The sequence below is a fragment of the Pantherophis guttatus genome, chromosome 3, assembly GCF_059756535.1.
Source record: "Pantherophis guttatus breed Tessera chromosome 3, ASM5975653v1, whole genome shotgun sequence".
In the NCBI taxonomy this organism is placed as follows: Eukaryota; Metazoa; Chordata; class Lepidosauria; order Squamata; family Colubridae; genus Pantherophis; species Pantherophis guttatus.
This window is the reverse complement of record NC_142065.1, coordinates 186763605-186789654: the sequence shown is the minus strand read 5'-3', so window position 1 is coordinate 186789654 and position 26050 is coordinate 186763605. Positions and strand designations below refer to the sequence as shown.

The following is a 26050-nucleotide window of genomic DNA, read 5'->3' as shown; positions in this document are numbered from 1 at the left end:
TAATCATCAAATAATGGGCAATGTTAGATATGTAAGTAAATACAAAATGATTACATGCAAAAGACCTATATTTATTATTTTTCCATCTCTTAAAAATGGCAGACTTAGCTGGGAGATGTACAAGTTAAAAATCCACAGCTTTTTCTTTGTGTTACACTGACAATTTTGCTAAGCATCCTTTCTTCCTCCCTCCCTCCCTCCCTCCATCATAACTGTAAAGGAACACATTACAGTGAATAAAAATGGGCCTTTTGTAATGAAAAATAATTAACTAATTGAAATAACTACAATATATTGAATTGAACTACATATATTGAATTGGATTGAGATTTATAACATGATTAACCTGACCTTTGGTTAGCCACATCTTTCAGTGAGATAAAACTAAATCAAATAACTAAGAGTACTTAGTGTTTTTTCTGCTTGGTTTGCTTTTTGGAATCCCATTTTCATCTTTCCAAAATAATATGGAAATTGAGGCTCTTCCTCATAAGTACTTTGATTTTATTTGTTCAATTCATTTCTAACTCATTTGGGAATTCAATTTTGGGAAACTGCTAGAGATAGAATCTCATCCTCTGAACTGATTCTGTAACTGTAACTTTGGATACTGGCAATTGAAAAACAGCCTCTTTGAATGAACTTGAAAATATATATTTTTTGCAGAGTCTCCAAGCTGTTGAATGATTTAGTGCATTTTGCAGTAGCTGTTCTTTGTTAGCTTGGCTTTTTCTCTGCACTTATAAATATTAATTCATACCTAGAGGCAAGAAATATCCCTTTTTTCCTTTTAGAATTATTCCTAAACTATTTAAAATGTTATAATCCCCTTGTGTTGTTATATTTAGTTTATTCTCAATTTTTTCTTTAAATTACCACTGGTAGTGGTTGAGTGAAGTTGGCTGTCCTCCAAACCAGATGATCAACTAAAAATGTGATGTTTTATGTCCTAATTGCTCACGGATGCTGAATCACTGTTCGTAGTGAATTTAGCAATATCTCAGGTGTTCCTGACTGGAAGTATTTAAAGTTTTAAATCTCTCTTTTATTTTCAAGTATGGAATACAATATCAAGATCTTAAGGTGCTGGTGTAATCTGCATTACTAACACATAATATGTTCTGATCACTGTCTATTAATAATTACAGAACCATGCTTTCTTTTATACCACAGTACAGTTTAGCAGGACATAGGAAGGATGTATCTTGAAACTTAGTGCAATAATTATAGTGGGAGGTAGGGCTAAGAAGATACAATTAACTCAGTGGGGATTACTTCTGAGGACGGTGTGCTAAACATATAGAATGACAAACTAGGACTGAGCATCCTAGACCCAGATTTTTATTCCAGCTATGAAGCTAACTGGGTGACCTTGGACCAATCTAAACCTTTCATGGTTGTTGTGAAAATAAAATGAAATAGAGGAAGAACCATATATGCTGCCTTGGATTTTTCAAATGAAAGAGGGAATAGACATTTATTTCATAAATAGAAAAATAAGCAAGAGCCAAAGTCTTCTCTTCCTTTCCTCCCATGAGACAAATCTCTTTGAAACAGACATTTTTAATGTCAGATTATCTATTTTTTCTTGTTAAATACAAATTCTTTGTATTGTGTTTCATTCTCCCTACCAGATCTATTACATTCTCAAATGACTAAGGGGGAAAAAAACCCCTAGGGTACAGGTATGTAGTTAAAATGAAGTTGGTACATCCCTTAGTTTTTTTCAAGGTTCCATAAATTTGGGCTGACTTTGGCATGCAAACGTTTAATTTTGCATTTGTTTTTTCACTGCCTGCACTACTTTTGTAATCTCTGCTTTGTGATACCATTTTAAAAGGAAGGAATAAAAAGCTCTCTGTGATGGGATTATAGTAGCTCCTTTAGTCCATCAACTCATTATGACCAAGGGATGGCCTTGGTAATATTTTTAAAAACAGATCTTCGTTTTAAAAAATGTGCAATTCTTGTTCCAGATTGCTGGTAATCAGAATTAAATATTGTGAATTTCCTACTTTCTTTACTGTACATAGATGGCTTCCATTCATTCATTTGGTGGGAAATAAATTGTTGCAGTTAGTTTTGAAAAAAAACAACAACAATGCAGACATTCTGATATAGGCCTTGTATTGCAGATTTTATCACATTTATACTTTAATTGCCCATCATGAAAGCACTTGTTAAAGTTTTGCAGTCTACTGCAATTTCTTGAAATTTTGGATGCTGTGGGTCTCCAGGCTACAGCCCATAGCTTTAAACTGGACTTTAGATTTGGAATTTCTGTTTTGGAAAATCACATTGAATATAGTTTTTTTTTAAAAAGTGTGTGGATAAGAAAGTTCAAGAGGGATTCTTTTTGCCAAAACTTTTGATTTGAGGTTGGCATGCTAAAAAGGTACACAATAAGCTACTGAAACAATAAAAATATGAAATAATCTCTAATAGGGGAAAGATCTAGACAACTTTTCTTGACAAAAAATTAAAAATGCAACAAAATCAAGAACACAAATAAAATGAAGGCCATGTACATGTATCCCAACTAGGAATGCCTAATTTATGAATATTCTTACTTTTCCTAACAGGTTTTCTGTATATGGGGTTATGAGCACTTGCTTCTAATAATATTTGCTCAGAAATATTCACAGTTGAGTATCAATCGGTGCATACTTGCTGGCATTTTACAGATATGCACCTGTATATGGTATCTCTATGTAAGCACAATTTAAAAATAGAAAAAGAATAAAATTGTGCATACAGTACATATTATATATAGATCAATCAGAGAATTTTAACTTCTATTTATATTATTGGATTGTTTCTCCTTTGCTTTGGATAGTACATTTTGCCAATATATGTCTTAATCCGGCTCTAGTTACATAATGTTAAATATGATTATCTGCATTAGTATTGAACAGGATGAACATCCCTTAAGTAATGTACAAGCCGATATTGATAGTCAATTGTATATTCTAATGAATATATAATTTATTGTCCCAGCACTCTGCATATGTCACATGATTAAGAGTTTGCATGTTTCCCTTCATATCTACTGGATAGAAAGCAGTAACTATACAGTCCAGTAGCCAAGTATAAAAATGGAATACTTAAAGTTAATGTATTATATATAATAAATAAATATTTCATCAAAAATTGATTTATTATTGGCTTGTTTAACTGAATTGTACAAGTAGTCCTTGTTTAGTGATTACACTTGGGACTACAATTCAGTCCTTAAGTGAAATGATTTCTAAGTGAAACGGTACTTACAGTTTTACTTCAATTTCTCTTTGCTTTACAACTGAAAATTGTAAATGTGAGGAATTATTGGTAAAATTGTAAATGTGAGAAATTTTTCATCACCATCCTAAGTGGGAACGGTCACTAAACAAGGACTATTTGTAGTTAAGAGAAACCAGCTTCCAGGATTCAAGTAAAAAAATAAGCTGTAGATGATTAAAATAAAATCCTGAAATTTCCTAATAGCTATTCCAGAAAAGGGAATAAAATTAATATTTATGAACAGGACAGTTTATCGAACATAGAGATCAGAATACAAATCAAATGTACACATTCCTGGGACTAAGGTTTATTGCAATATTCAACAGCTGTATTTATTTTTTATTTATTTACTCAATAATACTCTGGATCTGATAATGTTGGAATGACAACACTGACAAATGACTAAGTATCGACAGTCCTACTAGTATAATTTTGTCCCTCTTAGGTTAAAAAAAAGGGATATGAAAATTTTGCTAATTATGTGCCAGCAGTTTTGGCTCAAGAACAATCTAATTGGAGTCTGATGCATTTCTCATGTGATTTGCTGTTGCTGAACAAATTGCTTTCTCTTTTCCAATGGTAATATAATCCTGTGTATGCTTAGGTGGTGAAGGGATTCCTGACAGTAAGTAAGCAATGCAGGAATTGGTAACTACATTTCATTTTCTTTTACGTTGATTTCAATATGTGTAGTCTTTACATCCTATTAAATACTTTAAAAGATAAACTGATGTAAGAATGATTGGGCAGACCCAGCAACCCCTCTTCTTAAAACCTTAGCTTGGCTGACTATTTTACAAGGGAGTGGAAGGAATAAGATAAAAGTATTCTTATTCTTAAGGTTAACTGATTTCAAATAGAAGGCACTCTCTACTTATTGCGTTCTGTGAAAAATAAATACATTTCGCATATGGTTAAGATTGATCAAAAAATATTCTGTATGCCAGTGATTACATTCCCATCTGTGATTAAGGGTTTCTGTCTGCATCTGGTTTTCACATTATATTTCTGTAACAAGAATCTTTTATATGGCAGAGTTCATTCTCTGTATTTTCTATTAGCTGCAGCTTGAACTACTGCACGGATCACAGATTTATACATATGGCTTTAATTACTTCATACCATTGAGAAAAAGTAATATTTGTTTGGAAATGTATGTTTTCAGCATTTCCATGGTTATGCAACACGATGAGCTTTTTGAATAATATTCTTAGGGAGAAATACAAATCGTTAAAAGTTTAAAATCCTTTTGGCTGGATTTTAAATTGGTCCAGACATTTTAGTTTCAAGATTGCACATTAAGTAATAAAAATAGTATATTACCTCCCCGCCTGTTTCATTTTTAGATGTAATAGAAAGAAAGATAGAAATATATAGACTTTCAAAGTATATTTTAAAATTCTTATAATTATTACCGCTGCTACTATGACTATCATTTAAAATGATATTTTAGTAGTACTTTAGAAGGCAGAGCTATTCATAAAAAGAAAACTTAAATTGCAATATATCCACTTGCAGGGAGTAAAACTAGTTAAATTTAATGGAACTTACTCCAAGTAGACTTATAGGGAGGGTACTTGAATGACACGTGCCTCAACCTTACACAAATGTAAAAATTCAGTGCTATTGAACTGTCAATATATTCTTCATATAGATGTTTAGGATACTTTTCTTAATAAAAAGATAGGATGCAAATTCAATAATTAATAAAATAATGGGCTTGAACTGTGGTTGTGCAATAGGAATATGTTTGTAGGTATGAGTGTTATGACTGAAATGGAGCCTGCCAATCAGGTTCTATTGTAACTCATGAGAGTTGTAAATTTGGTCATTCGTGTGACTGCCCAGATTTTATATTTTTTGCAAGTGGTTGTAAACCAAACACCAGTGTTATATACTGAACTAGTCCATGGTTCTCTATCAAAAGTAAATGCCAGTTTTTGGCAAAACCATCATAAAACAAGCTCATGTGACTGTAGGATACTGCAAATGGCTGTCAATGTGGCCCAGTTGTCAATGCCTGAGGCGTCATGTGACTATAGGAAGCTATCAACCTTGGAATTTGAAATCTGAGTTATAAGTACTCCCCAGGTAGATCCATTGTAACTTCCAATGATCGCTAAGTGACTGGTTTTAAGTTGAAGTTCACCTCTAATGCACCATTCTAGAAGTCCACCTTTAATGCCGCACCAGAGCTGCAGTGGCGTAGTGGTTAGAAAGCAGTATTGCAGGCTACTTCTGCTGACTGCTGGTTGCCTGTAATTTGGCAGTTCGAATCTCACCAGGCTCAAGGTTGACTCAGCCTTCCAGCCTTCTGAGGTCAGTAAAATGAGGACCCAGATTGTTGGGGGCAATATGCTGATTCCATAAATCGCTTATAGAGGGCTGTAAAGCTCTGTCAAGCAATATATAAATCTAAGTGCTATTGCTATTCTTTGCAAATAGTTGCTGTGTATCATTTAAACAATTTTAGTATGTTAGTTTGCAGTATCCCCTATATAATTAATTCTTTTACTTTGTAGTTTTTTTTAAAAAAACGTAAGTATTCAAGGAATGAAAAAATAGGATAAATTTGGAATAAATAAGTAAATATAGCTACATAAAACATTAAATGTTTTGTTTAGTAAACTTGCAAAAATGTAGAGAAATTATGTTCCTTTAAAACTGTCTGTTTTCAAATATTTGTAAATATCTAAGATTTATTTTGTAATTTGCATGAATCAGTATAATTAAACATATAGCCTTTATATACTGCTTTGGACCTCAGAACACTATTTTGATAGTGATTCTGCATAATTTTTATAATATGCCATCTGCTAACCCTTTTTCTTGCATTAAACAGATCTGTGGAACCTATTAGTCAAATGATAATTGTTGTATAAAATAAATTATCTGTTTCAAAATAACTCTTGAAACACTCTATTAAGATATCTCAAAGCATAAACATTATTCTTCTGAGGTTGCATGGTTTAAGGAGATGGGTTTGTAGCTGACAAATATTAGTTGGGCAAAACATGCTGCCTCTAAATTTAATTAAAAGAATTTTTAAAATGTTATAATAATATAAAAGTTATTTTTTTATATAAAAGGTTATTTTTTTATTAAAAACATGGAAAATATCTCATTTGTGGCCTGATTTATTTTTATAAATATTTAACTTCCATTAAAACTGTTAGAGATTTGCTTGCAAAGGAAGCATTGATTCATAATGTAGCCCGGACATCTCAAATATGGTATCCGTGAGCACAAAACTCTGCCTACTAGGCCAGAGTGTAATCTGTGCCAAATGATTTCTAGGAAAGTGAATGGATTGATTTTCACTTGCCAAGATTTTTTTTTTACACATGTGCGCACGTGCGCATGCATGCACACACACAAACACACACAGAGGGATGTGCTGGGGGGCTTTGGATTTCAACTCCGAGAATTCTTCAGCAAAGCTGGCTGATGAATTATGGGAGTTGAAGTCCACAAGTCTTAAAGTTGCCAAGGTTGGAGACCCCTGTTCTATAGAGCCAGGACCAATTGCCTTTTCGTACTACATTGCAGTTTGATGAAATACAGCTGGAAGTTCTCAAAACTAGGAGTGGTTTGCATATTTGTCTATGTGTAGAGGGGCTATACACAAATTTTTGAATCATTTTTGACTCCTGGTTGACTGCCTGGACAAGTTCGTGCAGTTTTCTTGGCAGTATTTTCAGAAGTGGTTTGCCATTCCTTTCTTCCTAGGATTGAGCGTCTGGCTCAGGATCACCCGTAGGCTTTGTGTTTAAGGCAAGATTAGACATCCTCCTCTCCTGGTTTCTATCCTGTTGTTTTCACCACTACACCAAACTGGATGTGTGATGACATTACATAGACAGACATTTTCTGTAACATCGTGTTACCTTGATGTTTTACAAAGCAAATTTATATTGATAAATTACGTTAGGAAAATGCAGAAATAAAGCAAATGAAACAGAGAACAGGTGCAGGTTTTATATTTCCATTTATCTAAAAAAAATAGTTTGCTTCAGCGACTGGTTGAACCTTGGTGACTTCATTGGCAATTCATGGTAGCCCTATTCCCAGTCTGAGCTGATTGTCTCTGAGAGAATTCACTTGAAGTACTTTGAACAATCCTGGCAAAAGATGGGGAAGAAATGGAGGTAGTGACAGATTTTATTTTCCTGGGCTCCAAGATCACTGCGGATGGGGACTGCAGCCAAGAAATTAAAAGATGCTTGCTCCTGGGGAGGAAAGCTATGGCAAATGTAGACAGCATACTAAAAAGCAGAGATATCACTCTGTCAACAAAAGTGCATATAGTCAAGGCTATGGTTTTCCCAGTTGCAATGGATGGCTGTGAAAGTTGGACCATAAGAAAGGCTGAGCGCCAAAGAATTGGGGCCTTTGAACTATGGTGCTGGAAAAGACTCCTGTGAGTCCTTTGGACTGCAAGGCAATCAAGCCGGTCAGTCCTAGAGGAGATCAACCCTGACTGCTCTTTAGAAGGCCAGATCCTGAAGATGAAACTCAAATACTTTGGCCACCTAATGAGAAGGAAGGACTCACTGGAGAAGAGCCTAATGCTGGGAACGATTGAGGGCAAAAGAAGAATGGGACGACAGAGAATGAGGTGGCTGGATGGAGTCACTGAAGCAGTAGGAATAAACTTAAATGGACTCCAGAGGATGGTAGAGGACAGGAAGGCCTGGAGGAACGTTGTTGTGATGGGTCAGACACAACTTCACAACTAGTAACAACAACTTTGAACAAGCCTGTTGTATCTGCTTAGTTTAATAGTATTTTCCCTTTTTGCGTAGTTGCCCTTGAAGAGTTTCCTCCCCCCCTCTCCCTCCCTTTCTCTCTCTTGCATTTTACTCATTAAGACGTTTTGTAGGTAATTCCATTTACTTTCGAATATGTAAACCTTTATGCAGAGTTTTTAAATTAAACTGTAAAGGCTTGTAACATGGAAAGAAAATGTAGAATCCTAGGAAGCTGCCTAAACTGATCACCCTATCTTTGCAATGTCCTTAATCACTGTCAGTGATCCATTAGAGTTTCTGATAAGAATTTTTTCCCAACTGGAGATAATAGTAACTGAGATTCTATTGATAGAAAGTGACTGTTTATAACCCACTGTAGATTTCACTTTGTTAAGATAATATATGCATCCAGGGTGAAATCCAGCAGGTTCTGACAGGTTCTGGAGAACCGGTAGCAGACATTTTGAGCAGTTCGGAGAACTGGCAAATACCAGTGGGGAGGGAATGGGGATTTTGCTATTTGTTTTGTTATTGAACAAACTAAAAAATAAAGCCCTAAAACAAAGTTAAAAAGAAAACAGAACACAACAGTACAGAATAGAATAGCTTTATTTGCCCAAGTGTGATTAGTCACACAAGAAATTTGTCTCTGGTGCAGAAACTCTTAAAGAAACTTTAAGGTGCAACTAAGGTAAGAGCGTAATCTAAAAGACATCTTGCTAAGAGTCTCCACACAAGTGGAATGAGAATTATATTAAGAGATACTTAATCCCTTTGTATTTGCTTAACATTTGGAAAGGAAGAAAGAAAGCTTCATGCAGAGATCTTCTGAAAACAGATAATTCTGCTGTGGTGCTACGTTGGTACTTGGCATTTATCAATAATTTCAAATCTCGTATTTTAGTTCTAGCAAATCCTGATTGCAAAGAGGCAGGATGAGAACAAGCAGTTATCTGGTGGGCAGCCTCCTGCACAAATTGAAATTATTGGGCTATGATACACTTTTTTTAAATCAAAGAGATATTACTTATGGCAAGTAGCTGGGTTGAAGAATATCTTTCCAGTGGTACCGAACATGATTTACTGCATTTCACTTATCTTATATCATTGAAACCAATAAAAAAACATCAGCCGAAGGGACAAATTTACTACCTTTTAGGTGGTTGGAGAACTAGATTTGCTTTGGAAATCCGAATCTAATATATAGTTTTGCAGGGGATGGTGTCAACAACAGAGTCCATGACATGAATCCCAAAAGCTTCAGATTTAGTCCCTGCTGTCTGCACAGTAATTAAAAAGGACCAGGTAACCACTGATAAGAAAATTTCATCTATTTGGACTTTTGGAAGGCTGAGTAGATAATTGAGCCTTATAGCCCGACCCAGGATGTAGCAGTTGCCTTGGTTTTTCTATAAACAGTTGATTTCACTTAAATCTTGGAGGTCATCCAGACTAGTAATTTGAAGCGTAATCCAGCCATCACTGTGGCAATATAAAACATGTCTCATTAGTAATATATTGTTACAGCAGTGGCTGGAATGAGGCTATAAATTATCAACCTGAAGGAGTTCATAGTTACAAGCTATATATAATTGACTTTATTACTCATTCAGCATTTTTTGCATTTTTCTAGAGACTTAAACATTTACTAATGTATTGGGTTCAGATTGTAAGTACAATGCAAAATATTGCCTTTAGGATTATGCCATTTGTTCTTTTTAATTATTTTTTTTAAAGCATCTAGTATTAACATGTAAACAGAAGGCCTTTGTGCTTCAGACTGGCTGTGATATGTGCGTTTTTGTTTTTTTTCCCCTTTTGTTATTGTCAATAGAAAAGATTGATCACTGGACTGGTGAACGTAATAGCTGTCCCAGTCAGAAAAGGAGAGAGGAAATTAGCAGGAAGATTGGTGGAAAATGATATCTGTCAAAAGAAACACTTGGAGAGCACTGAGTTTAGTAATAGGTGACTGCCGGAAAAAAGGGAACTTTGAATTTTGCCAAGGTAAGGAACAGATTTGTAATTCAACATGCTGTTTTTGAGAAGAAAAATAATGATTTTTTTTGTCTTGTTTCTTAACTGTGTGTTTAAATCTCCTTGTTATCTTATATGTTTTCTGCTCCTCTTAAATTATTTGGTATCTAACATTATAAAGCTTTTGGATTGTAGATGGCAAATTTAAGAGAATCTATAAAAGAAAATGCCCCATTTACTTTTATCTCAAATGAGTGAAATGCCCAATTGAGGGGAAGAAGACAGATATGTAATGAACACATACACTTTGCCCCTGCCTGCAATTTCTTCCCCTCCAATTTTTGATTTAAACTTCAACAGCATCCATATACAATCAGACTTTCTCTCTATGGCTTCTTTCTCTGGTTTTTTCCAGAATCCCAGTTTCCAGGATATGCTAAAGAAAAATAAAGGCCTAAGCAGGATTTTAACTGCACTTCCTTATGGAAAGAGCCATCAGATATAGTCTGAGCAGTATATGTTAGCATTCTGCTGATTTGCTTTTAAGCCAAACTATAGCTAAGTGTGAGATCCTGATGCACTCAAAGGTTAAGTTTGGGTTGTTAGGTCCTTTCCCCAAGGGACAAAAAAAGATGAGAGACTGCAGGAGAAAAGGTTGACCATGATTATAGAATAGCCAAGCTATTCTTGGCTTAATTTTAAGAGCTGTGGTGTCAGAGTGGTTAGAATGCAGTATTGCAGGCTAATTCTGCCAACTGCCAGCAGTTTGATTTTCACCGGTTCAAGGTTGACTCAGCCTTCCATCCTTGCAAGGTCAGTAAAATGAGAACCGAGATTGTTGAGGACAATATGCTGACTCTGTAAACCACTTAGAGAGGGCTGTAAAGCACTGCGAAGAGATATATGTCTAAGTGCTATTGCTATTAAGTTTAGGAAATCATTTAAGAAATTAAAAAAGCTGGAAAAGGGGTTCTTAAGGAACAATTGAAAAACAGTTTAAAAAGAGTGTGGTACACATCTGTTCTTAGAGATAGTTCCAGTATCTCTAATGTGGCACAGCAGAGAAAAAAGTATGAAGGTTTAAAGACTGTTTTATGCTTAGTATATCAATATTAGATCCAATATGTGCCCACAATATGAACAGGAATACTTTGAGTAGCAGGTGGCATATGTACGTGTGGGATGTTTGAGATGGCATATTTCCCTCCTTATCACACATAGACATTGTAGGTTTTCAATGTATATGATTGGCTCTTTAAAACTATACATGTCTACCCATTTATTCAGAAATAGATCCAGTGGCACTAATGAAGGAGTTGTAGACAGTAATTTAACGTAGCATCAACACTGCTTTTAAAGTTGGAATCATTTTATGATTTAGATATTTTTGACATTTTTGCAAATATGTCTTTGAGTTAAAATGAATGATTCTAAAGGAGTTGAAAGGGCAACATTTTGAATGTACCATTTGATCTATATAGATAGATACAGTAGATGAGGTATAAGGTACTTCCATTACAAATGACAGTCTTGGATTTTGGCAATCCATGATAAAATTTAGCTTTTTTCCCGCCCTTTGGGCTACAAAGACTTCCTTTGGCCATGTCTCTGCAAAAAGGGAAGGTACTAATCATTTATTTTCATGAAGTCCTACATAAACTATTTCAATCAGACCAGTTCTTATTAAATGTTCACCATCATTTCACTTTAGTTGATCAGCCTACAAATGGTTTTTTTTTTTCTTTTTCAAATGATATATATGTTCATAATCTGCCTCGTACAAAATGTTTTGTGTCTCATTCCCTAACCGGTGTTTATCTGAAGTGCTGGGACTACAACTGCCAAAATTACCAGCAAGAATCTTCTCCAGCACTTATAGCTGTCTTCTCCAAAAGCCTAACTCTTTGGGGAATATTGGCCTTCTGCCATCATGTGAAACTCTGCAAAAGTTTTTGAACTTTTTTTTCTGGAGTACTTTAAATCCCATTTATTTCAGGGAAAAATAAAATACATCTTTGTTTCTCTTTTAGTGAATCAATATGTTTGAAAATCAAGTGGTTTATTGGATTAATAATAGATTTCAGAAAGTTTTGAATTGAAGGTCAACAAAACCTCCATTTTAAAATAAATTATGGCAATCTTCAGTTCATAGACATGCCTAGCTATCTCCCTGCCATCATGCCACTAAAATTCAGTAACAAACTGGTGGTTACTATGTCTCACTTTTTCAGGGTTTTTTTCCGCCAAAGGTTATTTCACGGAGTCCCACCATAGAAATAATTTAATGTTATTGAGGGGTATTTACAGGGCTGCAGCAATGACCCCATGATAGACCAACCATTTTTACCCACATAGAAAGCCTAGTGTTTAATTACAGAATTGCAGAATTGCATCTTGTATTTTGTACTCTGCCCTGCACGTGGCCCATCTGATTGTGGAAAGATTTGTTTCTGACCCATTTTTTTTTTCTTTTTGTAATGGGAGGAGAGCTAGGTGTATTATTTTTCATTGGCTTTTAAGAGTTTTGTTTTGCTTCTGTTTGTAGTTTTAATTCTATTACAGTTTGTGGTTATAATTTTGTAAGCATACATTGAGATTGGGCAGTTTATATGTTATGCCAGATGATAAATGAATTACCTTGTAGATTTCCTTCAATGATCTTAAAGTCTTTTTCTTTTTTAGGTTTTTTTTCACTATTTCCTACAAATATTTTTTCCTATTCTCTGGACAATGTCAGAATTTTTCAAACTGGGTTCCACAAAACACTAGGGTTCTGCTAAAGGTTGATGATTAAGTAACATGGTGTCTCAGTGGCTAAGATGCTGAGCTTGTTGATCAAAAGTTCGGCAGTTCAGCGGTTCGAATCCCTAGCGCCGCATGACAGAGTGAGCTCCCATTACTTGTCCCAGCTTCTGCCAACCTAGCAGTTCGAAAGCACGTAAAAAATGCAAGTAGAAAAATAGGGACCACCTTTAGTGGGAAGGTAACAGTGTTCTGTGCGCCTTTGGCATTTAATCATGCCGGCCACATGACCACAGAGACGTCTTCAGACAGCACTGGTTCTTTGGTTTTTAAACAGAGATGAGCACCACCCCCTAAAGTCGGGAATATGTACGAGGGGAACCTTTACCTTTTAAAGGTTGATGGTCTTCTAAGTTAAAAAAAAAAAGCTCATTGGAACACAGCCAATTTTATGTCACTAGAGTTTTTCCCCTTGATCACGGGTTCCAGAATATCTTTTTTTAAAATAATATGTTACAAGAAGTTACACTGTCTGAAAAAGTTTGAAAACCACACTTCCTTCAGTCCTTAAAACTCAATCCTTCCTATCTCTAGACTTCAAAATAGGTTGCTCTGTTTTTGCAAAATCTCTAGGTTGCTTGTCCCTATCTAAAAGCATCTACTCATTAGTAGGCACTTATGAGATTGGAAATTTGGCCACTGATCTTAAACCTAGCTAAATTTTTTCAAACAAATTGAGAAGCAATGCTGCCTTTTGAAATCATGTCAGGAAAGAACAATGCATACAGCAGCCTTCTTCCAAGGTTTAGCTTAATGGATGTATTTCCTTTACATTTTTAAAGAAGTTGCCCTTTCAATGGTGTGATTAAGTATCAGATTTCATCTGCTTGCTAATGAAAAACAGAGATGAAACAAGCCTGAAATATCAGCATTACTTCCTCCAGAGACCTGTAAAAACGGTTAAGTCAGGTGGCCCATAGACTGCCTTATTTCTTATTTGCTATTTAGACTTGCAGTGGTGAAATAAAATGGTTACACTATTAAACCACTTGTCCACTGCAGTTCTTGGAAGGGTTTCCATTTCTATCCTGTGTCTTTAAAAATAATAAGATAGACATTGTGTTGAGGATCAGAGAGAGAGAAACAGCTTCACATCCCTACCCAGCTATAGAGTTCTTTCATTCTCAGCCAAGCCACAATACAGGGATATGGCAACAAGAGTAACCCACGGACGTATGCCTGGAGAGACTCAAAATGTGGACATAATAATAATAAGCAATTTGGAGAATAATGAGAATTACAATCCCAAGATAGGAATTTTATTTATTGTATGTGTGTGTAGGCAAGTCAAGTATGGACTCCTGGTGTCTGCCTGGATTAGTCTCTGCAATTTTCTTGGCAAGATTTTCAGAAGTGGTTTGGCATTACCTGCTTCCTGGGAACTGAGAGAGAGAATGACCCAAGATCACCCAAGATCAGTAGTGGGATTCAGCTGGTTCTCTCCGGATCACGCGAACCGGTAGTGGTGACTGCGGGAGGCTCTGCCCACCCGCCCGGATGTAATGCGCAACTACTGCACATGCGCAAAAGACTGTGCACATGCGCAGAGGTGATACATGTGAGCGAAGTGAGAGTGTGTGTGCGTGCTCACATTTGGGAACTGGTAGGAAAGATAAGTGAATCTCACCTCTGACCCCGATGGCTTCATGCTTAAAGTGGGACTAGAACTCCTGGTCAGTCAGTTTCTAGTCTGGTGCCTTAATCACTACACCAAGCTGGCTCTTTATTACTGTGTTATAATTTTGCTTGTTCAGGAGAAAGATCATTAGGTCAACAATAATAGTTTTTATTACCGTTTCAATTTAAAAGTTTCACCACCACAGAACCTAGAATTGACATATTACAAAAGCTTAAATTAATTATTACATTAATATCCCAGTTTCCTTCAAGGGATACTTGGGATAGAAGTGTAATCAATTTTGCAGAATACTTTCAGTTGTAATTAACCAGACAGTATTTTCATAAGCGAACCTACAACAAACTATGGAACACCCTTTGGTTAGTTTCATTTAGGCATACAGCACACACAACAGCATAAGACATAGCAATTTAAAAAATCATATTTATGTGTGGTGTGAATGCACTTTGTTAAGGTTTCAGGACTGCCTCGACCCCTAATAAAAGGTTCATCTGGCTGTGTAGGAATTCTTACTCTTTATATAAGTTGCATTTATTGATCATTTTAATTTCTTACTTGTTTTAATTTGTTGATGCTTATATTTGTTTAAAATTGATTTACATTTGTTTGAACTTCTGGAATAGATATCTAACAATATTTAAAGGTACTTTGGAAAACTAGTATTCAAAAGTTGCTAAGAAATTCATTGTACTCAAGATGTATACATCTTCCTAGAGGTAAGGATAAAATTAGTCATTATATTGATTGATTGGTCGACAGGAATTGACTGACTAGCTTATTTTATTTATTTATTTATTTATTTATTTTTTATATGCCGCCCTTCTCCGGAGACTCAGGGCGGCTTACAATGCGTTAAGCAATAGCCTTCATACTTTTGTATATTATATACAAAGTCAGTTTATTGCCCCTACAAACCAGGTCCTTATTGCCAGAGTCTGATGTTGGGGGTTGCCCGAGAGGGATTGACCCAAAGTCACCCAGCTGGCCTATGTACCTAATCCAGGACTATAATTTACAGACCCCTGGTTTCTAGCCTGGAGTCTTAACCACTAGACCAAACTAGCTGTCTCATCGCATTTACATATAGGCAGAAATATTCCAATTTAGTACACAGAAATTACTGCCAGTAACCATCACATTCAACTATTTCTTTCTTATGTTTAGTCATCCTTTAGTATTACTTCTGAGGCCCACATTTTGTATGGTAATTTTACTTAAAATTTTAAGTAATTACTGGTATAATTATATTGAGTAACCTCCCTTCACATATTTATTTTACAGAAATATGCAGAAACAAGAGTGAATTATGTCCTTGCTATGACACTTGGATGTCGTCCTAGTTCTCTAAAATGTTAGTATTGAACAATAACATAGGATAAGGAGATATTCCCCTTTATCTACACAATACAAAACAAAAAGATAGAGCAAAACTGATTCATGTTGCCAATGTGATTAGCAGGAAAAATAAGTTGTAGAAAGAAAAATAAATGTAGAAAGAAAAATGCCTACATATTGTATCTGTGATTTTTTTAATTTTAAAATTACATTTCTAGGAATCCAGATTATATAGCAAACCTTGCTTTGGAGTAACTGAAGTGGATTGTATGTTCTCTTGACCTCTCTTGTCATATCTTTGATTTCTCTTGGACAGCTTGATTTTATAGACAAGCTAAACCCAAGGCCTGTTCAGTGTCAAACCATAGTTTGCTGTTATCTCTAAACAAACTATAATATATGTGCCCTGGCCTGTGGTACATTCTTTCTTTGTTTTTGCAAGCAAGAGATTTAATGAAATACTGAAAATCATTGATCATGCTGGTTGAAGCTAAATGTAGTTTTTTTGCAAAATATTTGGAGGGCACCAGTTATTCCCATATTACAGGAGTGTACATAAAATCAGTGCTTCTAAGTACAACTGATTTCTGGCTCAGATGCAATCCATTTGTTTGTGTAAATCAGATTGAAATGGAACAATTAAAGAGGTGACTATTCTGTTCAACTTCCTTTCTCTGACTATAAGAAAATGCTGGGCTAGTGGCCAAATTCAGAAGTACAAACAAAATAGAGTAAACACATTATATAAAACATATATTAAAAATAAGAAGAATTCAGCTGGAAAACAGTATTTGAAGAAAAAGGAAAAGGAAACGTTTTTGTTTCTGTCTTACTTTTTTTGTTCTGTTATAACAAACTCTGGATTGCTTGCTTCAAGAATTCAAAGCAAATTTTATTAGATTCCATAATGTTTTAAAAAATGGATCTTTCATTATATAGGTTCACGTCAGTGGTGGGATTCAAAAAATTTTACTATCGGTTCTGTGGGCATGGCTTGGTGGGCATGGCATGGCTTGGTAAGTTTGGCTTGGTGGACATGGCAGGGGAAGGATTCTGTAAAATTTCCATTCCTTCCCCACTCCAGGGGAAGGTTACTGCAAAATCCCCATTTCCTTCCAATCAGCTGGAACTCGGGAGACAGAGAATAGATGGGGGCGGGGCCAGTCAGAAGTGGTATTTACGGTTCTCTGAACTACTCAAAATTTCCACTACCGGTTCTCCAGAACTAGTCACAACCTGCTGAATACCACCTCTGGTTCACGTGACCCTTTACTTAGATAGAGCAAGGTTCCGTTGGGGTGTGCTTTCTGTTAGTAGTTATATAGTTGGTGTTAGTATGACAATGGCTTTGGAGTGTAGGACAACCTTATGTTCTTAAAGGTTTTTGATGGCAATCCCTTACTTTTAACTATGCTGAGACTCCTAACTCCTGAGAACTGAACCTGGAGTACATAAAACAAACGAGTCTGGCAACTGCCTGGATACCTCTAAACCAGGGGTGGGCAAAGGTGGCCCTTTTACAACCTGTGGACTTCAACTCCCACAATTCCTGAGACAGTTTGGCTGCTCTAAGCAGTTTTCTTGGTAGCATTTACAGAAGTGAACTGCCTTTTTCCTAGGGTTGAGAGAGAACTCAAAGTCACCCAGCTGGCTCCCTGTCTAAGACAGGACTAGAATTTAAAGTATTCCAGTTTCTAGTATGGTGCCATTAACCGCTACATTAAACTGACTTTCTAATTATATAATAAGTTGCTACAATAGGCTTATTCATTGCCGACCTGTCAAACTGCACAAATAAGCAATATAACATAAATAAGCTACAATTATTGGCAAAAGTTTGTGAGTTAAATTAAGACTGATATTTGGGGCGAGGTGATGGATGTTCCTTTCTATTATATGGAGATGAGCAATGTAGGGCTTATTGTTAAAATAAAAGGATAACACCGGTCACGCATATTACCCATTATCTACATCAGCTCTTTTCATCCCTTTCTGTCAAAAACTTTTCTGCTTAGTTGTCCTACAGCAGAAGAGAAGACAATTGACTAAAAAGTAATCAGTGGCCCTAAGAAAAATTAACATATGCTTTTGCTCCTTTTACTATTAATAATAGATTTAAAAGTAGCATAATGGTTGAATTAGGCTCAAGTATTCATGTAGCAACTTCTTAATTGCTTTAAGTATCCTGGTGGATTGTGATAGTTGTTAATTGCAAGTCTAGCAACTCACCCAGAAAGTACAGTTCCAAAAGAAGTTTTAAAGAAGTTGGCAGCTGAAACATGTTACGTGGGGAACAAGGCTTTTGAGCCGTGGTGGCGCAGTGGTTAGAGTGCAGTACCGCAGGCTATTTCTGCTGTCTGCTGGCTGCCTGCAATTTGGCAGTTCAAATCTCATCAAGCTCAACATTGACTCAGCTTTCCATCCTTCCGAGGGTAAAATGAGGACCCAGATTGTTGGGGGCAATATGCTGACTCTGTAAACCGCTTAGAGAGGGCTGTAAATTACTGTAAAGTGATTTATAAGCCTAAGTGCTATTGCTAAGTACTATTACATTTATCTATCTGTGAGCTAATAACTTAGTTCATAAAAAAATATAGACAATTATATTAAAAGGGTATCAGAGTAGGACAATAAATGTGATAGCAAAACCCATGAGGAATAGTGTTGGAGAGCCAGAGTATTCAAGGTTTGTTTTAGAGCCGTGATGGTGAACCTATGGCACACATGTGACATGTGGAACCATATCGGTGGGTACGTGAGCATTGCCCTAGCACAGCTTCAGCATGCACATCTGATTTTTGGACCTTCTGGAGGCCCGAACGGGGGCCCCCCATTTTTGCCCTCTCCAGACTCCTAGAAAGCCTCTGGAGCCCAGAGAGGGTGAAAAACAGGACTTCTGGCTCCACCAGAAGTCGGCAAATGGGCCGTTTCCGGCCTCCAGAGGTTTTCTTGGAGCCTAGGGGGGCGAAAAACGGGCCTACCGGGCTCGACGTGCCATTGCGTGCACCCAAAGTGGGGGGAGTGTGTGGGGGGGGTTGCACACATGTGGGGGGCAGGGTGCATTGAATTATGGGTATGGGCACACGCGCACATGACCCCCCGCGCTCTCCCCACTTTTGGCATGCGACGGCAAAAAGGTTAGCCATCACTGTTTTAGAGCTATAAGCCTGTTCGATGGCTGTACAAAAGGAATAATAAAGGAGATAGATGGTGTTTTGAGTAAAATAGTACAGGTAGTCCTCACAATTGTGTATTTAGTGATTGCTTGAAGTTACAATGGCACTAAAAAAGTGACTTATCACCATTTTCACACTTACAACCATTGCAATATCTCCATAGTCATGTGATCAGAATTCAGATGCTTGGCAACTGCCAAATGGTTGCAATGTCCTGGGGTCATGTGATCACCTTTTGCAATCTTCTGACAAGTAAAGTCTATGGGGAAGCCAGATTCACTTAACAACCATGTTACTAATGTAACAACTGCAGTGATTCACTTAACATCTGTGGCTTAACTGAGCCCCCCCCCCATGCCCAGCTGAGCCGCATGATCATCAGAGGCTTTTTTTTTTACTTTTAAAAGCATTTTTTCTACAACTTCTTCTGCTGAAAAAATGCTTTTAAAAGTAAAAAAAGAAGCCTCTGATGATCGCACGGCTCAGCTGGGATCGTCAGAGCCTTTTCAAAGCATTTTTTAATCACCTCTTCCGCTGAAGAGGTTGCAGAAAAAAATGCTTTAAACGTCTCTCTGATGATCCTAGCTGTGTTGCCTGATTGGCAGAGCCTTTTCAAAGCATTTTTTTAACTACCTCTTCTGCTGAAGAGGTTGCAGAAAAAAATGCTTTAGAAGTCTCTCTGATGATCAGGCAACTCAGCTGGGATCATCAGAGAGACTTTTAAAGCAATTTTTTCTGCAATCTCTTCAGTGGAAGAGGTGGTTAAAAAATGCTTTGAAAAGGCTCTGACGATCCCAGCTGTGTTGCCTGATCATCAGAGAGACTTCTAAAGCATTTTTTTCTGCAACCTCTTCAGCAGAAGAGGTAGTTAAAAAAATGCTTTGAAAAGGCTCTGCCAATCAGGCAACACAGCTAGGATCATCAGAGAGACTTTTTTTTTTTAAAAAAAGTTGGCCACGCCCACCCAGTCACATTACCCCCACACCAAGCAACGCCCACAGAACCGGTAGTAACAAATTTTACATTTCACCCCTGTTTTGCCTAGGAATCTCTTTAAGAGATGCTATGACCTATTGCTTTGGCTTCTTGCCCTGCAAGTGTGAGCCTTTGTGTTACAATTCCATAGTTAAATCCAAGATAATATGGAATGCACACTCTCCACATCAAGACCATAAACATCAGGATCTGTTTCATGTAGTTCTTGAATGTTAAGGCAACTTGAGTTTCCCTCTAAATATGGAAAGACTGGTTTCCTTGTGCTCAATTCCAGACTATGTGCTCAATTCCAGAGGTTGGTAAATCTAAATTTTGATCCAGATTAGAAGGTTTATGATGGTATTAGCTTATTACCACATACATATAACCTTTTGATTGTTTCATATAAATATTGCTGCCCAATGTTTTCTTTCTAGGACAGATTAAAGGTAAAGGTAAAAGATTCCCCTCGCACATATGTGCTAGTCGTTCCCGACTCTAGGGGGGGTGCTCATCTCTGTTTCAAAGCCGAAGAGCCAGCGCTGTCCGAAGACGTCTCTGTGGTCATGTGGCCGGCATGACTAAACAGCAAAGGCGCACGGAACGCTGTTACCTTCCCACCAAAGGTGGTCCCTATTTTTCTACTTGCATTTTTTACGTGCTTTCAAACTGCTAGGTTGGCAGAAGCTGGGACAAGTAATGGGAGCTCACCCCGTTACATGGCAGTAGGGATTCGAATCGCTGAACTGCCGACCTTTCAACTGACAAGCTCAGCGTCTTAACCACTGAGCCACCGCGTCCCCTCACAATATGCTAGTTTGTTATTTGTAGTTTCAAGATTCTTTTATTAATAGGTCTAATGATTGAGAAGGGGAAAACGTCTCCATATATTAGAAAGGGTAGTAGCAGAAACTTCAGAAATGATGTCTGAATCATCATAGGAACAGAGCAGGATTTTTAATCTTATGTGCACTGAAATGAGTGTTGCATGGGAAACATCTCTGGCTTAGAAAACTGTTTCGTTTCCACTCGTGTTTGATTTGTTTCTTTTACAAATAAAGCAAACATAAGTAGGATATCATCAATCTCCAATGCTTTTCCATCAAAGGAAGCAAAATTCCATAGCAGTGGCCTTGCAGCTTAATGCTACTTAGAGCAAGTAGGGAATATAACATAACGTATGTTCAAAACAGTTAGAAACTGCCTTCAAAACATTTCATACCTTTTAAAAGAAATATGTTAACCTGTAAGATGATATTACGTAGGCAAAGGGAAAAAAGACCCTCAGTTTATAAAATGAATATATATTTTAATTTATTCTACTTCTCTTTAGAGACAGATTTGGCCGCATGTGTGCATGAGAGAGCAAACATTTTTCTTGGTAATATAGTAAGTGTCTGATACCATTAATAGGCTTTGCCTCACACAGAGTTCTGAGTATATTGTACCACTGCTCAGTGATCCAGGCCAGTGTGAGGCATGAAATCAATTTATTTGAATCTCTTTGCCTCTATAGGAATTTGGCAGCATGTCAGTTGTTTTCATTTAATGTTCTTTGTGTTGAACATGGACAAGTGAGCTTGCTTTTGTACAGCTCCTCTCTTGTCTTTCAGCCTGTGTTCTATACAACAAATTCTTGAGACAAAGCAGAATGTTACTCACTTTTTAATTTTAAAAAATGTTTTATTTCACATGGCATTTTAAACAGTAGGAAATTAGATCAATTTCAAAGCCTTCCCAGTCTTTGCTTCTGTGTTGCTTGCCAGCCATGTGTTCTGCATCAAACAATTCAAACATCTCTGCTGTATGGGTACTAGCAAATCGTGTGTGTGTGTGTATAAAAAAAATTATATTTTCTTGATAAAGAAATAAATTTGGTATAAAATGGTTTGTTGTGAATGCGACTGCTTGAGGGCTCCTAGATTGGAGCTGAAAGGCGAAAGGGAAGCAGTATGCTCTCTCCCATATTGGGATAGACCAGGTGCTTCGATAGAAAAACTATATACATACATACTTACATACATACATACATACATACATACATACATACATACATACATACATAGAGAGAGAGCAGGAAAGGGACTTGAAACAAAAAAGAAAGGGAAATTCTGTATTTACATTCTGTTCATTCCTAACTCTTCTTTAAATTATTGTTCCTATGATACATCTCTGGGTTATGATAAGGTTTAACAATAATTAAGGAGGCAAATACTTTGCAAAAAGCCATAATGACATCTATTAAAGTTAACATGATCTGCTGGCAACCCTGTCTGTGTTCAATATATGGATGACCACCAGGTGGCATCAAAGAGATAGTGAGAACTCTTAATTCTTTTATATCAACTCATAAGCATCCAGATTTTTGCAGTCCGGGAGATATCAGTCTAATTATTTATACTTTGCATATTCTTTGCCCTTTACATATTTAAAGTGCTAATTCATTTCCAGTTGATACAGTGTTCCTTCACATCTCCATTTTTTAATTTTTTTAAAAAAAAACATTATAAAGCTGCTTACTCAGAACAATTCTGGAAAAAAAAAACCCAGCAAATTTGCTTCAGTGAAGGAAGAGTTGTGTGCGCTTATGTCACTCAGAGAATACACATATCTAGAAGATTATGTTGACGCTTCAGGCAGTTCTTGCGGAAGTTGATATGGAGACGTTTGGAGCCACCGCACTGGCTGAGTCTTGTACTTTCAAGCCCCTGCTTCCTTGTTTAATTACCTGAAGAGCAAAACATCCAATCTGGAAGCCTGTGAAAATCCAGTATCTCTTGCTGCAGGTTGTTGCTCCAATATCCTGAAAAGGCAACCCTGTCAATGTACTAACGTCAGGGCAGGTTCCTGACAGCCGGCTATCTCTGTTGGGCTTTAGTTCCTTTCATTCAGGAGGCATTGTATACAAGAGGGCTTGGTCAGGAATGTGAGGTTCCTGCCGGTACTGTTCTCCCAGTGCTGACAACTCTGGCAGAAAGGCCAAATGTTTTTTTTCTTTCAAAAGGGGAAAAGAGTTGGCTCTGGTTATGCTTTCTTTTTATAATTTCTGGCCTTGGTGTATTGCTGACCTCTACTACAACATCACAGCATGTTGGCTAGTTGGCTTCTCAATCTGAAGTATTCTTTTTTAGTTCAGTCGATGCTGGTTTAATCAATTCTTGTAATCCTGCAAGGAAAAGAAATATATTTGTGGGGAAAAACCATAGTGTGGTATAAAAGAGTTTTCCTCCTGCTATTAAATAAACACAGCAAATCCATATTGAGGTAATGTAGATCTTTGTGAGATTCTGACTTCACTGTTTTTTGAAAATGGATTGTTCGTTCATTAAAGGTTACAAGTGCCGCATTTATTACTCTTTAAGGTGCTCTGTTTATGCCATAAACAAGTACAGATGCCCCACTGTGCAATTAAAATTAACGTCCCTATATAAAAATGGAGCATTTTTTAGTATCTTTGGTTTGTTTGCCTTAATTTGAGGATGAGGAAGGCTTTAGTTGAAAGAGGATGCAGTACTGTAGAATAAGGAAAAGGAAAATGTTTTAACAGGTTTTTTGTGTGTGCATTTTTAAATGTTTGCTGTAGTGTAACTATTGAATTATATGTTCAAGATGGAAAGTGAAATGTTTAAACATCTTTTAGAAAGTATAATATATATGAGAATTATGTAAAACTAGGTTATTGCATTATGTGGAAAGTTTTCTAGAGAATCAAATGACAGGTTGGATTTTTCCTTCCAAGATTGAAGCAGGGAAACTAACATCAACTCTACCCTTCTGACTCTTGAAGAAAAATCTGGAGCAGCCTTGCAATCCACAGATCTGGAGCTCTGATATCAGGAAGTTAAAAAATGGGGAGGGGAGGAATGGAATCTGTGTCATGAGCTTGATGGGAGACTATTTGGATCCAAACATTCCAGAGGTTTTTCCAACCTTCCAAGTTTAAAATAGTCCTTAAGTGGATTTAAATTAACTATCTTTTTTTTTAAAGAAAAGCTAACTGGAAATGGCAGAAGGAATGCCAACATATCTGAGCCTCAATTCCATTGTGGTGTTTTGCCTTCACAGGATCCTGGATTACTTAACAGTCCCAGACTTGGCACATTCTAGGAAGGCTTGTAGGATTGCCATGCCTGTTTTTTATTCAGTAGGCTTAAGTCTTGGCTGTAGGTTTGTTCAAGAAAATATCAAATAATCTAGGCCTATAAGAAAATTCTTCTATTCAGTCTTATAATTTTGATACTACTTAATAAAAGGCTGTAGATAATGTACTACAATATAATGTATAATGTACAAACATAAAAAAGAAGGTATCTTCTAAATCTCTAATAAAAAATAATCATCTTATAACTATTAACCATCACTAAAACAGCACCCAGCATTCACATTAAAGTAACCCAACAGCATCACAAGTTCAGTACCCAAACTCATCTTGGAATGGGAGGAGCCAAGTCAACTTTAGAGAGCTTAATTTTCTTTTGTTCCATGCAGTCTCCAGTTGCTAAAGTCTTCACTTAATCTCTGGCCCAACCAGATAATATTTTACGTCAAACACCAGATTACCTTTTCTGGCAGCTTCATGACATGAAGGAAAAAAAATGAGTCTTGGGGTATGAAACACTGCAGCAACCATGAACACAGCTGTTCCTCCTCATAATCACCCATTCCACTCAGGAAGGAGTGGAACAATTGTAAAATGGTTGACCCTAGATTTGTAAGTAGACCAGAAAGATGCCACAGTTCATGATACTGAGTGTCTTTAAGAATTCTAATAGGACAAAGAAGTATATATCAGATACAAGCAACAAGAGCCACTTGTGAATAGTCTCAAGCAGAAGCTTTATTGTTAGTCACCTATCTTACAAGACGCTGACTAGACTGACTGTATTTTCTTGGGTATGGTCAGATAAAGCTTCAGGGATTCTGGGGGAAAATCAGGCCTGTACTACTTTCTTCAGTGCAAGGACTCTTAAACTCAACCCCTCTTAACACCTACCTTCAGTATAGTTGGAGATTCTATTGCAGTGTAACGTTCAAATTTGGACATGACTCATCCACCAGTGCCCAAGTCTCAATTTCGACTGGAAGGGATTCAAACAGTTTGCTTCATCTAGTATCCTCTGTAGCCAAAGCTCTACCGTCTTCTTGAAAACTTTCTCCAGAAAAGGGAAAAAATGGAAACAATGTGAAAATTGTATAATGTGATTACCCCCTCCCCTAAAGACACATTCATAGAATCCTAGAGTTGCAAGAGACTTTGAAGGTCTTCTAATCCAAACCGCTGTTTAGGGAGGAACTTTCCAGACCAAGGTCCACCCAACCTTTGTTTGAAAACTTCCAGTTATGGGAGCACCCACAATTCCAGAAGGCAAAGCAAATGAGGCACTATCCAATAAGAAGTATTGGATGTCAGCAGCAAGAAGACAACAATTGGCTTACCTCGAATGGAGACATTTTAGCAAATGAATAAGCTGAGGGGTTGTTCTGGAAAAAATTTATATAGAACACGATCCATATCATAGGTTATTGTTGATTTTCTCCCAACTACTGCACAAGGAGGTTTATCTGGGAGGAGCCTAGATGTGCCAGTTTAACTTATTGTGACTTTGTTCTCCCCATATTTTATTTCAGTATATTACAATACTGTTCTGCTACCTTAGGTCAAATCTGATTTCATCAAGCATATTTCCATCAAGGTGTCTGCAATACATGCCATAAATAGAGGAAATCTACTATACAGATAGTCCTCGACTTACAACCATTCATTTTGTGACAGTTCAAAGTTACAACAGCACTGAAAAAAAGTGACTTTCAACTAGTCCTGGAAGTTGCAGCAGCACCACATTCACAGGATCAAAATTGGGATACTTTACAGCCAGCATATATTTACAATGGTTTCAACATCCCAGGATCACATGATTGCTGTTAGAGACCTTCCCAGCCATCTTCTGACAACAAAGTCAATGGGAGGAGTTGGATTTGCTTAACAACCACACAATTCGCTTAACAACTGCAGCAATTTGTTGAACAACCCTTGGCAAAAAGGTCATAAAATCAGGAATGACTCACTTAACAACTGCCTTATTTAGCAGTTGAATTTTTTGTCCCAGTTTTGGTCA

The 26050-nt window shown here is 36.8% G+C and overlaps 1 protein-coding gene across 4 annotated transcripts in view; it reads left to right on the top strand.

Annotated features, from left to right (window-relative positions):
• RUNX1T1 (RUNX1 partner transcriptional co-repressor 1) overlaps positions 1 to 26050 on the top strand; it is a 149513-nt gene that overhangs the window by 16488 nt on the left and 106975 nt on the right. For 2 of the 4 annotated variants that reach the window (XM_034422426.3, XM_034422429.3), the window contains exon 2: positions 9865 to 10037. The exons of the other annotated variants lie outside the window; for them this stretch is intronic. In XM_034422426.3, coding sequence (XP_034278317.1) covers positions 9950 to 10037 — 88 coding nt within the window. In that variant the 5' untranslated portion in view covers positions 9865 to 9949. The remainder of the gene's footprint in view (positions 1 to 9864; positions 10038 to 26050) is intronic. 4 annotated transcript variants of the gene reach the window in all.